The sequence below is a fragment of the Coffea arabica genome, chromosome 8e, assembly GCF_036785885.1.
Source record: "Coffea arabica cultivar ET-39 chromosome 8e, Coffea Arabica ET-39 HiFi, whole genome shotgun sequence".
In the NCBI taxonomy this organism is placed as follows: Eukaryota; Viridiplantae; Streptophyta; class Magnoliopsida; order Gentianales; family Rubiaceae; genus Coffea; species Coffea arabica.
Window position 1 is genome coordinate 306869 of NC_092324.1, and position 15844 is coordinate 322712.

Here is a 15844-nt window from a genome sequence, read left to right on the forward strand (position 1 = left end):
GAGAAATTGTTTATTTAGGATACGGGACACAAACGGTTGCAGGTGCAACCGTTTGTGCCGGTTGTCCTCATTTTACACTGTGCGTAACATTGATTAAACACGATGTAACTTTTTTTTCACATGATGTATTTTCAGAACAGATAGTGGTGGGCCCATACTTGGCGCGGAAATCGAGTTACATGGTGTAATCTCAGCCGCACAAAATTTTGAGGCCAAATCTTGGCCCTTAACCGTGCAGGGACGGTCATACTGATGACCGTCCCTGCCCCAAATCCGTTTATTGTTGAGGGATGCAGAACTTTCTTAAATAACATAACTAGTGCATTTGATAAAATTGGAATCCGAAAACTTAAATTTGAAGTTTGATTCTATTAAGTTATTGAATTGGTAAGTAATATATCAGATATATTTAAGTGCGTATCACATTAATTGATAAGTGAATAACTCATTATTTATTTTTAGAACAAGTTTTGTCTAGAAAATTCAATACCACTTAATTAATTTATATGTTCAATTTTTTGTTATCAAATATATATAAACATGTTAAGATCTGAATTCATTAAGTTTAAGTGTTGAATCGAGTTATCAAACAGGACCCAAGACTAACAACAAGATGGTGAAACAAGCTGCTCATTCTACCCGTCGGATAACAAACAAAACGAACAAATATTATTCAGCCAAATAGGTATCTACTATCACTTAATATTGAGCTACATAATTGGAGTTCCCGCAAACATCAAAACTTCTGAAAAAAAACATCGTTTAAAAGTATCCACTGGATCCAACCTATGATCATTCTATTACTAATTTGCAGATACATTGTCAACTGAATGAAGTCCATGTCCTTTTAGGTTCAGGAGGGTCAATGACGACAACTCCACCATCTGTTAGTCCCAGTGCAAATTGGTTTGGCTTTTGTGGATGAGCGGCAACAACAGTTGGATGCACACAACAACTGCATCCACAAATTAGATTGGAGAAGTATTAAGTTGTTGTACAATATTGAGACTTGAAGGTGGAGACTTTTAGCACCACATGCACAGGAATTTAAATGCATTGTCATATTCATGTCATTTGATGAATACAAAATATATGCAAACTACGTAAAGGAATCATGAAAACTCGGTTTACAGGATTCCTAGGATGATTAAAGTGATAGATGCAGCCATGTCTTGGATATCTAATTACACCATGCACTATTGCAGCTTTCTTGAGCATTCACATGGTAACTGGTGCTAGCGATGAATTGAATTAGTATTCATTAAAGCAATGAAAATTGATAGATGGCAAAGTTAGCTTAACCTGTAAACTCTGACAAACTTAAAGCAGTGAATACTTGAGATTTGAGCAATGAGCAAAAGAAGTAATGCAGTCAAAGTAATCTCAATGAGAAAGCTGTGATCTAGTTAGTTGTTCAATTCAGCTATAGGTACCTGAGCGTAGGTGGAAGGTAAACAGAGGGATCAAGCTCAAATCTTGGACTGAGGTCGGAAGCTGCCAGTATCATAACAATTCCATCTCTCATGACCACATATACAAGCTGGTCATCACATGACAGTGTTGCATATGAAATCCGTGCACAAAAATCACCAATCATCCACTGTAGCATATAATGAGAAATCATATTAACAAGTTAAAACAAGAAAAGAATCATTAGTATTTAATTTTTCCACTTGGCAGGGGGAGGGTGAAATGCCTGGTTCACACGTCGCAGACTTGTTGTTTCGTAGATTGCAAGTTGTGTCTCATGGACAGCAAGAAAGTGTTTTTGATCCTGGTGAAATTGGACAGCAGTCTCTGAAGTTTTTGATGGCGACCACCCATTAGAAATCTGCAGTGATGTGCTTTGTTTTTTCTCCCATGTATTAAAATCCCATACAATGATCTGGAAGAACAAGGTAAGGATACGCAAATATGAGTTGATGTGTAAAGGAACTTTGCAGAACAATTGCTTCGGGAAATTATCATCAATGAGAGGTAGATTACAGCTTTAAAGAAGTGAGCAGACTAAGGTACTCAGTTTATTATCCTCATGCCAGCCTATCCTACCTTTTGATTCTTGACTCAATTGTAATTCTGACACCAGATACCCTGGAAGATACCAGATTTATTTTCAGAAGCAAGGAAGTCTCTTTGCTCTGTTCTTTCAAGTGATCATGTATGAGAGCAGCATTATTTGAGCTAATTACATTGAACACTTCTTAGATGCTTGTGCATCTCAATAGAGGGTTGCTGGCTTAAGAGAATAAAATCCAGATGGATTAATAGGAAAATCTTGAGCTTAAAGGAGTGGATAATTTGTATAAATTGGCTATTAAAGAGATCTATCACATAAATATTTCACAGGATGTGGGGTGACATCTCAGTTATGTCAAACTGACCTGGGTATCTACTCCAGAAGAGACCAGTACTTTCAATGTAGTGGAGAAGGCTAACCCAGTAATCCTTTTAGAGTGTCCATTAAGCTTGTTTATGGCCTGCAAAGGGAAAAACAATTTGACCACATATACTAATTTTCAGTTGAAAAATCTTCCCATGGATGAACTGAATGATATACCTCATTCCGACGCAAATTGTAGATCACTATGGTTGAATCATCCATGCCAATAGCTGCTATGTTGTTATCTGGCGGATAGAAAGCCATACAGGAAGCCGCAGGTGGAGACCGCAGGCAACTTCTCATTCTCTGCAATTATATTTAGAAAAATTCAGACTAAGATGTTGTAATCATTAGAAATGGTGCAATAGCCAATAGCCAATAGCCAAAAGTATACTGGAATTCCTCCAAGGATTTATTTCTGCAAACAATCAAGAATGTGGCATCATTCAAATTTATTTATAGCTGCCATTTAGACCCTAGATTATTGATAAAGAAGCTCTCATATTTTCTCGAGTTATTAGTAATTAGTCTAGAGTTTAAACTACAAAAATCTTGAGCATTTCCTAAAGCAGCTAAGTTCAATGGTTACCTTAAATGTCATTGTGTTGAACAAAGACACCATTTTTCCTGATGCTGATAGGAGATAAGAGTCATTCTTGGATAATGCAAAGCAGGGTGATATCGATTCAAAGTTATTGTCAGCAAGGTCATTGATCATTAGGAATGCTTTCCTTGGTTGCAATGATTGAGGGGCATGATTTGTGGTTGCCTGAAGCAATGAACACATTTCTTAATAAAAGAACATGTAACAGTTGATCTTTGGCAAATTTTATTCCTCACTGTCTTAAGGGTAAGCAAGGGTAGTATCATGACCTCAAAGCAAGCAATTATAATTTCTTGTGGAGTTAAGTAAGAATCAGATAGAGATGCTGAATATAAAGAAGCCATTACGCATCTAATTACCTACCTGGAAGAAGTTAAATTCATTTTCCAACCATCTCCAGAGAAGATGAATGCCATCTGCTGCTAAAGCCAATATTCCATTACATGCATTTGTATATGCTAACCTGCATATCTGCAAGTGTTGTATGGGAAGCTAATCGTTAACTTTTGGGGCTTCGACTCTTCAAGAAGAAAAAGGAAAACAGGAAATGCAAAAATCCTAAATTTAAAGGAATTATACCAAGGGAAAATACTGTGGTGAATAAAACCAAATACACATAATATTTGTGTAGATAATAATTCCCATTTTTACACATTGTCAAATCATACGGGAGCCACAATGCAGCAGTGCTGCATGTTTTGCAGTTGAAATTGACTCAATTCAGTTATATCTCATCATAGCTCCATGTAGTGAATCTGCCAGAGCACAATTCAAAGTCTGAATTGGAAAAGAACAAATTTAAGATTGTACAAAATTTTGACCTTTCAATTATCTGTGGAATAAAAGTAATCAAGGAAGGCAAGATTTTTTTTGATGCACGAACTTCTAAAACTACAAATTTTATGGGACATTGGATGCACCGTTTCAGTTAGCACTAAGGGTGGAGCGGAGCGGAGTAATGCATATTCTGGAATAAGTATTGATTTTGAATGACACTCGCAAAACTTCTTTCTGATTTTGCCATGTCATAATGATTACAGAAGGCATTGCCCAGTATGGCACTCTTGAACCTGAGAATGTTAACCAATTGTCAACATGGAAACCATGCCAATCCTGTCATGAAGTTTGTAAAATTTGAGACAGGAAGATTCAGAAGCAAAGACAGAACCAGAAGTAGAAGCCTAAAGAAAGAGTTATTTAGAAATTAAAGAAAACCAATCAATCTTATATCAAATCATGATGGTGAGGCTGTTCATGCTATTTCTTATTCTAGACAATTCTTCAAGGAAGACTAGTACATGACATAAACATACCTTGTTTGTCTTGACTTCAGAAGGAAGCCTCAAGGATTTGCAGAATGAAACTTGAAGAATTTTTGAACATTTTTGACTGTTCAGGGCCTTACTCAGCTCCAAAGGTACTTGAGGTTTCATTTTTGCTTCCTGTTGCAAATCATTCAACTCTTGTTATCAGCTTGGGTGGAGTACTTAATTCTATCATATGCTAGGTGCTTCGCAAAAGAAAGATAAATTTGAGTTTCCTTCATCAGAAGACTTGATGCAGAATGAACATTTAAAGAAACATTCACAGGCGTACACACCATTGGGACGCTTTTATCCTGAACTGTAACTCCTGGAGAAGTTGGACTGGGCCCAATGCCGAGCTGCACAGTATTACAACCAATAAGCAGAATGTACTTTTCTTGCAAAATGTAGAAACAAATTTTAATTTCTGACCTTTTGCAATGATTCAGATAGATACCCAGTAGAATCAAAAGATTTAAACTTTGATTTCTGGAGCAATTGACAGCCAACATCATTTGCCAAGATTTTGATCTTATTTTCGTCAGCAAAAGTGGCCAGGAGACTGCCTTGCTTGTTGAAGCAAACATAAGGGGTTTCCTTAAAAATAGAGAAGCAGCCAGAAAAGTAAATCAAAGCTCCTACATATCAATGATATCTGAAAAATAAAAACACAATTAACTACATAAGACTCCAAACATGAATAAAGCTCATACTGGTAACCCTCCATCTGCATCGACAACGTTTAAAACTTGAGCATTGTCCATGTCCCAAACTTTGATTAGGTGTTCATCACCTGCCACCAAAAACTGGTTTCTGCTTGTGCTGAATTGGACTACACCGGCCGAAGGTTTGCTGAGTCCATGGTAGAACCTAGTTATATAACCTTCAGTCTCGTTCCATTCTACCATGAATGATTCTCCATCCTTATTTGTCCCACATGAAAAGAGCCTGAGACGGTTTCAAAAATACAGTCAGGTGAACAATTTGACTAAAAACAGTGTATGGTTCAAGGAGGTTACCTTTTACCATCAGCACCATAAGCCATTCTCATGCAAGAATTACCAGGTGCATCATATGCTACTCTTGCTCCCATATTTTCAAATAACCATGCTTTAATCTCACCATTTGTTGATGTGGAAAGTAGGAGCTGTTGCATGTTAAGCAACACAAAATTAACTAAATCAACAGAAAAGATAAGTAAAATTTGATAACAAAGGGAGAAATAAAGCGAGTCTTGACATTATAAGGTGGAACCCCATACATGGATATCCTCTTTGACATGGGGGCATATTGAGTAAACCGGAGCACTATGGCCTTCAAATGTATAGTGTTTGGATCCACTCTTAGTATCCCATACCTTGAATTAACAATCATAACCAATTTGTTATAAATCATGCATGGTACAATTTTAACAATTAACTACTTATGGAGAGTATATCTACCCGAATGGACATGTCATCCCCACAGGTTATGACAAGAAGTTGATGATGAGGCAAAGAGAATGCGAGATCATTTACAGCACCCACATGAGCATCAATCTGGCAAGTCAAAGTCATTATCAGAAGCCAAATTACATTAAAGCTTTTAGCTGAATATATAAGAGACATCTACCTCCAGTTGTTTCTCAGCGTAATTAGCATTAACATGATAGGAATACAACTGCACGATGTTTTTGGAGTACGCAACACCTGTTTATGGAGTCATTCAAATTCAGGAATTCAATAGAACACTGGACTCAAAATGGGCAGATATAGAAATTAGTTCCTATCCTGTCCACTTACCAAAGACTGATCCATCTGGGCTCCATAATACACGATTAACTGACATATGTGGATCTTTATCTAGATCATTCTAGTGATGAAAGAACAAGATTCCGGATCAGAATCTTAAGCTCACACCAAAATGAATGATAATATGTGCAAATAATGATCTTAGGGTCATTTTACCAGTAACAACATTGAGATGGCCTCTCTGTTCCAAATCATAAACGCATTTCCAAACAACTTTACTTCAGAAGAGATATCCCACACTTCCACATCCCCAATACAATTTCCAACTGGGAAACAAAGCAGTACATATAAGTTCTGGTGGAACAGATGCATCAGAGCAGAGAAAACACTTTCAATAATAAAAGTTTATATGTACGAATGAACCTAATAGAGTAGAATCTTTAGCAGGATGAAAGTCCATGCTAAAAGTTTATATGTACGAATGAACCTAATAGAGTAGAATCTTTAGCAGGATGAAAGTCCATGCTGCTTGGGGAGGAATTCATGTCCATGCAACGCTCAACAGTATTGGGGAAGTCAGCAGGAAGCCTAAATTTTAAATGTTGCCTTTGCATGGGAATACTTCTCTGTGGCACCATCTGTATTAGCGCAAATACAAAAAAGGAAAAAAATCGTGATGACTAAATGTATAATGATAGCAAAGATGGCAAAGAAAGTATATCATATTCCAAGTTCTCGAAAGTTTGATGGAAGGAGGTGTCCAGCAATATTTATTGATGACAATGATAGCCAGAATACTCTAAAAAAATTAATCACCTTATGTAGCAACGTGCTGCGACTTATTTGGGATGCATTACCAGAACCTTTAACACCTTCCATTGTCACTGAGAGAAGATAACAATTGTCAAGCAGAAAATTGTCTAAGTATCTGGAACCAATTAAACTGAGACAATGAACGTAAAGCATACCTGGGTTTGTATGATGTCCAAGGCTGTGAGTTCCCACATATATTCTAGATTCAGATGGGCAAACAATGGACTTTCCAGATAATGTTGTTAGTGATGCTGACAGCGCTTGAGAGGGCTGAAAGGGGAAAAAACAGACCATAACACATGAAGCTTACAAGAAGTGACCACAGAATATGATGAATGCAATTTCAGTCTTCAAATGGAGAGTTACCAATGGGTTTTGCCCCTTGGGTTCACCAGAACACTTATGGTCAAAAAAGAGGGTTTGAATTTGAGGTTCTGACTGAGGATACGTACATTGTATATGCTGCCAGTTCAAGCTGTATGTTTAAATGAAATTGCATCATTCAATAAATCAAAGCACATAAAAGAATTGAATAGATATTTCAAAATACTGAAAACAGAATCAATTCAGATGTGCTTTTCGAAAACTGGACACGGTAAATAACTGCTAACACAAAAGAAGGGCATAGAAAGCAAAACCACAAATGCAACAGCCAAGTATCAAAGGAACACCGAACAAGAAGGTGATCACCTCTGGTTGATTAGGCGGCGAAGTCTTGAATTCTCAATTTGGGGACTCTCTAGCTTTCTGTGAAAATGGGGATTTGCTTCAACAAGAAGTCTAATTTCATCCATTATTTGCCTTCTAGCAGAGATGGCATCCCCATATGAGGAAAGGGAGTGATGGTTCCTGGTGTTTTCAGAGGTGGTTAGTGCTTATCACAGATATTTTACCACAGGCACAAGTCAGAATACCATCAAAATCAAGTCCAAACCTGAAGTCATCCATCGTCAGCAGCAAAGTCATTTCCTTGTACAACTCTGCATTTGATGGGGCGAAGATTTTCAGATCTTTCAAGAGGATGTCTACAGCCAGGGCTACGTCATCCCTGTAAAGCCAATACATGTATTTGTACCAATGACATCAATTATACTCTGCATAAACAGTTTAGACAAAATTTCAGAAATGATGACCATACTTATCCAGCGCCTCAAAGAACTTCTGCTTTCTAATTTCAAAATACATCTTTACTGAATACTGGTTATCTTCGACTGCAGTGAAACCTGATATATATGTCTCTGCTTCATCCCATTTACCATTTATCACCAGCTCTTCTAGATAATTCATATCAAAGAAAAAACCAGTCTCCTGCTCCAGCCTATTCAATGTATATATTTACAAAATAAAGAACTTGAACAGAAATTGAATAGTTGAATTCCGTAATCGTAATGTAATTTAGAAACTGAGATTCGATGCTAAAATTGAAACTCCAGAAAACTCACATGTGAGCAGTTTTCTGGAGTTTTTCTTCATGACAAAACTGTCGGATCAAAAAGAGAAGGTCTTTACTGAGGGACATTGCCAACTTCCCTGAATTCTCCTTCAAAACCTTGCAGTTAAAAAAAAAAATTCACACACACACAAACAGACAGCAGGCTCTGTAAAAAAGCTGTAGATGTAGGTAAGCAAATGCAAAAGTGGACACACTCACCAGAAGTAATGAACAAAAGAAGGAATTCACAGAAATGGAGCAATCATACAAATGGAGATTAGGATTGCTAAACTTCTACCAAAATTGTTAAGAATCATAAGGGGAATTACTTTGTTGGAGAGATATCAAAAGGCAAAGAAGAATTGGCCGCCTTCCTCCAATCCAGAGCGGTCCTATGTACAAACCGAACTTCACATCTACTTCAATACTATCAATGGAAAAGCATTGACGCAGAGGAACTTATGCATTGAGTTTGCGTACAGCATTTGAAGAAATTAGTAAAATGGGACAAAAAGGAGCAAAAATAAATCAATGCAATCCAACAAAGAAAAGGTCTAAAAGTTCAGTAGATTACAAAATCAGGCATTAAATACAGAAACCCGTATACTGCTACAATAAACAAGTAACCACCTTGGATTCTCAAAATTCCGGAAAGCGAAAATGGAAAAAGAAATTGAATTCTAGCAACTGAAATCAATGCAGTGGTGGTGGAATACATATTAATGAGACTAATATTAAAGAATCAACGAAAGATTTGGTGTCAATGGAAAAAGATTATTGATCAAAGCCAGAAAAATTTGTCTAATTTGGTATCAAAATTTCTCGATTAGCCCCGAATTAGGATGTCCGTTGCAATGAAAGGTAAAGTAGCAGCAAAAGGCACTTTAAAAAAACTCAGGTGATGAATGCGCAAAGAAAACTCGATAATTGAGAAGGACCCCATCCTCGATCCAAGAAAATGAACTCCACAAAATTACCATATAACTTGGTATAAAAAAGAAAATAAAAATGTGAATTGTACATGTACATTCTGGACTTCTACTCGTCACTTGTGAGAGCATTCGCTGTAGTGTAAAATCGACAGAGGCATGAAATGAAAGCGACTTGTCCGAGGATAGACAGGCATATCTTCCTTTGACTTATCAGGTGTTTTTTTAGTGTATAAGTGCGAGGCCTTATCATGCCACGTAGATCTTTTAAGGCCACGCGTTGACCACTCTCATTCTCCTTGATGTCGGTGAGTTTGTCCAATTAAATAAGTGCATTCACCTTTTGGTTGACAGTGGTATAAATTTAATGCGTTGCTGATTCCGACGAGAAGATTATTAGCAGTATTTTTACTGAATTTTTAAATTTTAAGGCCAATTTCAGCGAAAACTCTTACGTTCAATTTCGTTTGAGACAAATTTCAAATTTAAGTCTTTTGATTTAAACTTGAGCCTGAAACTTCAAAAGCCCAAAAACTCTATTTATTTTGTGAGTTAAGCCCAAAAACCCAAAAAATAAATTAATAATTATCCTAACATTATAATTCAAAATGAATAACATTTTTCTTTATTGTTTATTATTTCTTTCCTCAAGAATAAACAATTAATTGAGAAGTATTTGATACTAATATATATTATGCGAGTAATAAATTTATAAATCATTACTTCAGATAAATGTGCGAGCGTAACAGATTTAAGTATAAATATAATGTTGAATATTCAAAATCCAATATTATTTATTTTGTATAGATTTTTGAAATTATTTCAGTTTTTAGTGAAAATAAAATACAAAATTTGATATTTTTTAATGAGAGTGGAAGCATCACAAGGATCAGTATAAACATAAGGAGTGAATTTTTACATTTATAAGTTTGAACGTTGACTTTTGTAGGGAAAAATTTATATGAAATGACATCAACTATGAGCTATTTATATGGTGTAGGCCTAGGTTTGTTTGGACAGCAATTTATTTGGCCAAATATATTTGCTTACATCATCATTACAATTTTCAATATACCTTTTTACCTTCCCAATTATCTTTTTATCTTACATACATCACATCACAAAAAATGCTACAGTAAAAATATCTCAAATAATTTACAATCCAAACAGAAAACATGGTTATTATGTACACGACTATAATTTCTTACATAACGACATAACGTTGTGTGCTTACAATATGAGATTTTACAAATACAATAAGGTTCTAAGGATGAGGTTGAGTGTTACATACCTATCAGGATTATCAATGAATTGGGTGGGATAAGAATATGTGTAGTAGCGGAATCAGGATCTATATTTAGCAGGGGCATCATTATACACCTAAAATGATGTTATTATGTAAAGAAAATTTTGATTAAAAATAAATTTTATATTATGAGTTTTCTGCATTTCGAAAGGAACCAGGCTACTCTTTAATAGCTTTTGAAAAATTCGTATGGTAGGAGAGATGTCCAAAAAAAAAAATGATTATTTAAGGAGGTAATATAAAAAGAATGGAAATTTCTTATAACATAGGGGGCAATATAAAGGGAAAAAGATATTTTCTAAAATTGAAGAGGCGCAATTATAATCAAAACATAAAAATGTGTAAAAGTTTCAAGACTGTTCTTTCAATTTTACAAAGTTAAGGGGGTACAATTACCCACCTACACAAGGGTATTATTTGAAATATTATTTGAAATAAGTACTGTAGCACTTTTTGTGATGTGATGTATGTGAGATAAAAAGGTAATTGGGAAGATAAAAAGCTGTATTGAAAATTGTAATGATGATGTCAGCAAATATATTTGACCAAATGATCTGCTGTCCAAACAAAAATGTGTTAATTTTTGAGGATGTTTATTAATTGCTAACTTGTGTATTTTGTTAGTAAAATACTATTGAACCATTCAATGATTTAAATTTTTGTATCAGATTGTATGCACAGCCAACTCCTGCTAGTTATACATATATGATTTAGTTACTAGATCTATCTGAATATCGAATTAAAAGTATTTCGAAACATGGTACATTTCCGATGGACTATGAGCAAAAGCAATAAATTCAATTTGTGATACACAAATGTCAAGATTGGTGGCAATCAATTCATTTTGAACTTTTATTTTTTGTTATATGATAACATGATAATCAACTTGTTATAAGTGGATATCGTATTAAAATTATTTTTCAATTATTGAGTCGATATCAAACCAAAGATTAATAATGCCGACAACAAGTTCAAGATAATTAAATAAGTACTAGTAACTGAAATAAAAAACAATTAATTCTTTTACTTTATATATCCAAGGAGTAAAATATGTTAGGAAACATGAATAATGCACGTACAGATTTTCATCTATATTATTTTGAAAATTTAATGAATTGTCAATTTGATATAGATGACTGTTTTATCCTTTTTGTACTTACCAAGGAGTAAACCAAAGAGTAAGAATGTCTTGGTGTTATTTGATCTAAGGATGAAATTAAATGTATGTAGAAAACAACATTCTTAAAAAAGAAAAAGAAAGAAAATTCTAAAAGGTCCTAAAGTCCACTAGTTCCTCCCAAGTACCAACCCAGAGAAAATTCATCGCGTAAACTAGAATTTTATCACAATCCAAATCAACTATTTGACAAGTTCAGTAGTTGGTCTTCGACCAATAAATATAATCCAAATAAAATTGTTTTTTTTTTAGGGTTTCCCGCAGGGAATGGACCCCGCAGACCAATCCCCTGTCCCTCGCAATTTGCTGGCAGCGAGACTCGAATCAGGGACAACACCCCATCTTCAGCAGCCCATGCCACCAGACCAAGCCCCGGGGGCTCCAAATAAAATTGTTGAACCCACTAATTTGACATTAAATTACAATCTAAATAAGATTGTGGCCATTATTTGTTCAATTGACAATATTATTTCATTGGCCAAAGACTAACCACTAGATTTGCATAGTAGACCCTGTTTGGCAAATAAGTTTTTTAGATGTTTGTCTAAAACTTTACTGTAACTTATTGTAGAAGTTGTAGAAAAATTTTTAAAGTGTGTCAATTTTTGGATATTTTAAAGTGTATAGTTTAAAAATTTTGAAATTTTTTTTAAGATTACTGTAACTAAAGTTATTAAAAAACTTATAGTAGACAAATTTGGCTAAAACTTGCTTGCCAAACAAGGCCGTAGTTGGTCTAGACCCTAATAAAACTTTTCGAATAAAACAAGATGACTTTTCCAAAAAGTTGACTTCCATGAAAGCCCATTGATATCTTTCAGAAATTCTTGAATGTTGGGCTTAGACCTTCACAGAACCAATAGAATGGAATATCAAACATCCACTTAGGCCTAGTTTGAGAGTTTAGGAGGGAAGAGAAATAAAAGAAAGGATAGGCTATGAAATAAAAGAAATGATTAGGGATGGCAACGGGGCGGGATTGGGGCGGGGGACCCCTCCCCCATCCCCGCCCCGCTGCCTACAAACTCCCCCCGCCCCCGCCCCGTCCCCTGCCTCCCACTCCCCCCGCCCTGCCCCAGCCCCGCCCCCGCCCCGCCCCGCTTCCCCACGGGGGCACCCGCGGGGTTAATAAAATTTTATTATAGTTAAATTTTAATAAATAATCAAGTACTAAAATATCAACACATCATCAAATTATTATTCATTTTAATTTTACAATTGAAACTCATAAATACAATCAAACAAAAATTATTTGAATACAATCCAACATGATGAAATAAATACAACTAAAATAGTTAAGTTTTCACTTTTGGTACAAATACAATCACTAATTCATTATTGTGTTTGTGCTTTTTTTTTTTAGAAAAAAGTGTTATTTTATTAAGTGTAATTAGAAATTTAAGTATAAATGTATTAGTAAATTTAGTATAACTAATTAATAAATTCTATTAGTAGAAATGTCTAATTATTCGTATAATTGATAATATCAATTATATTACATATACTAATATACATTATATAATACATCTAACTAATACTATCATTATCATAAGTTTATAACTAATTAAATTACATATTATATATAATTATATATATATATTTTTTGCGGGTGGCGGGGCGGGGGATGGGGCGGGGGTATACTCCCCCGCCCCCCGCCCCGTTTCTAAACTGGGGGGAAAAATTCCCCCCCGCCCCCGCCCCAACCCCCGCCCCCGAGGGCCCTCCGCGGGCACCCGCCCCCATTGCCATCCCTAGAAATGATGTTGATTGGGAAATTAGGGGGTAAAAAGGAATTTTCTAACTCATTGCTAATTATGATGTTATTATTTAATATTTCATAGGTAAAGTTGGCATTTTAAGAAAGTTCATAAAGCTTAGTTGAAGTTTCCTTCCATTTTCTTCAATTTTGAAGAGAAAATTTTTGTAACTGGTCTATCTTCCATTTTATTTTATTTTCTTCCTACTTAAAACTAGTAGTCGCAATTCCTAAAATGACACGTAAACACAAATTACACAACATTGAAAAAATCTAAATGAAACACGGTACGATACGAAATAATTTATGCCAAGAATGGATCGACACAAACACGACACAGTAATCAGAATAGGTTGTAATGGATCAACCCGTGGGTTGACACGATTAACCTATTTTTCACATGTTAATAATTTTGAAGAAATGCTATTTGCTTCCTTCCTAATATTACACCAAAAATAAATTATTTTATGTTAAATTTTAAAGTGTAAGAACTAAAATAATATAATTAACTTCTTATACAAATAAATAAACAACAAGTAAATTCAGACTCTACAAATTCACATATGCAACTTTTATAATTTTAATTTTTCACCTCATTCGTTCATTATTCTTATTTTCTCAAATTGATGAACATAGATAGCCTCTATGATTTTAATTTTTCACTTTCGGCCTTCATTCTTCATTGCTCAAATAGATCAATACTTGCATTTGGATCAAATATTGCTTATATTTTCCTCTTTTCTTTGTGATTAAATATCTTTTATAGGTAAACTTTAACACTACACCACAAATTTTCTATTGTATTTGTCAAATTTTTTTTTGAATTTTCTTGTTTATATTACTCTTCTATTGCATTGTTTTTGCTATCTTTTTCTTTCTAAAGTTTTTCTTTTTTTGTGAAAAAAACAAAATAGACTTTTTTTTGGATATTGTTAATGAGATAATAATACATTCAAAACTTATATCAGTAAAATTCAATGAAAAGTTATAATCAAAAGAGATTAAGAGAACACCGCATAATTTCTTGAAAGAGAACCATGTTTTATTTTTTGACGATATTTTATCTATAATTTTCATATAAAAAGTTAAATAGATCAAGAATTAATCTTTCCTACACTGACAGTGTATACACTATCAGCGTTGGATGAATGACAACTATGTAAAATTTGAATTTGAAATTTATTTTTTGCACACATGTCATGAATCGAACGGTGATAGTGTATCCACTGTCAGTGTATATAAAGATTTACTCATAGATCAATTGGGTTAAAATACGACACGACACGATATGCCAATGAATAAGTTATACTACGAACACGACACAAAAGCCAAATGTGTCACACATGAATTTGGACTCATTAACACGAGTACAAATATGACATGACACGACATGTTGGTTGATAGTCTTAATCAAAACTCCCAAAAAAGATAAAAAATAAATAAAAAATTTAAGCTTCGCTTCTTTTCACCGTAAATCTCGACTTTCAAAGTAAGACTTAAGAGTCCAGATATACAGGGAACACAACTTCAAGGCATTTGCCAAAACGTGGATGTGCAAGGAGAAAGGAGAAGAGGAGGCTTTGATTGCTGGATTTAAGGATTTCATAAGCACCTGATTAGTTTCTGTACCATCTTAAAAATAATAGCATTTGTATTTCATTTATACAAAGATCTATTGCTATATCTACAATGTATAGTACTAGAACCAAAGAAAACGTACTTTAATGTCATGGATCAAAATCCATTAATCCTTGCAAGCTTTAATTGTCCAGAATTGTGTACATTGTTGCACATAAAATGTTTACACTCAAACTGCAAAAATGTTATTTAAACGTTATCCCAAAATTAAATGGTGATCAGTTACTAGATCTAAACCCGTGCATGAATAAAAGAAGACTTTGTTTACTACAGTAATTTATTATACATCCGTTTATACCATCCAACAAAATTGTTTATGTTAAAAATGTAAATTTTCTTTTTTTTTTTTTTGGTCATCTGGCAAAATCTAAATTACTCCTAAGCTAACTTATACTAGAGAGGGTCCAATTGGATCAATGGGAAGTTAAAGGGAGAGGAGCTCACCTCTAAGCCAATAGGTATATTATTACACTCGTTAGAGACTTAATTGCAAGTACCAGAGTCTGAATCCTTGAGTTGTAATCTATAGTTAGGATTGTATCTTTATGATGTGACTAGTGAGCGATCAATGAACTATAATTATGATTTCTTTATCAGTTAATTAAGAAATAAAAATTATTCAATTAGAATGAATCAATCATAACACTTTTTTGTCAATTTATTATACCACTTGTGAAAACAACCTATGACACGTAAGAAGAAAAGTCAATTGATTTCTCTTTGTATATAAAGCACGAGCATGAAGTTAAAAATAATAAAAAAAAATTTTTGTTGC

At 34.4% G+C, this 15844-nt stretch overlaps 1 protein-coding gene across 2 annotated transcripts; it reads right to left on the reverse strand.

Moving 5' to 3' along the window:
* Positions 1–647: 647 nt before the first annotated feature.
* Positions 648–9390, reverse strand: LOC113702973 (topless-related protein 1). Of its 2 annotated transcripts, XM_072060577.1 has the most exons (27): positions 9285–9390; positions 8593–8655; positions 8274–8380; positions 7970–8149; positions 7766–7879; positions 7522–7680; positions 7198–7306; positions 6987–7101; positions 6835–6902; positions 6506–6656; positions 6235–6344; positions 6070–6139; positions 5900–5976; positions 5731–5826; positions 5550–5645; positions 5308–5435; positions 5002–5236; positions 4721–4885; positions 4585–4647; positions 4298–4426; positions 3348–3455; positions 2970–3149; positions 2558–2686; positions 2382–2477; positions 1697–1885; positions 1434–1600; positions 648–955 (listed from the first exon to the last, which is right to left on the reverse strand). In XM_072060577.1, the coding sequence occupies exons 3-27, from the start codon at positions 8348–8350 to the stop codon at positions 823–825; spliced, it is 3144 nt and encodes a 1047-aa protein (XP_071916678.1). In that variant the 5' UTR covers positions 8351–8380; positions 8593–8655; positions 9285–9390; the 3' UTR covers positions 648–822. The 2 variants fall into 2 exon arrangements, with proteins under 2 accessions (XP_071916678.1, XP_027079969.1); XM_027224168.2 differs by lacking the exon at positions 9285–9390 and having other exon boundaries at positions 8593–9264.
* Between the last annotated feature and the right edge of the window lie 6454 nt (positions 9391–15844).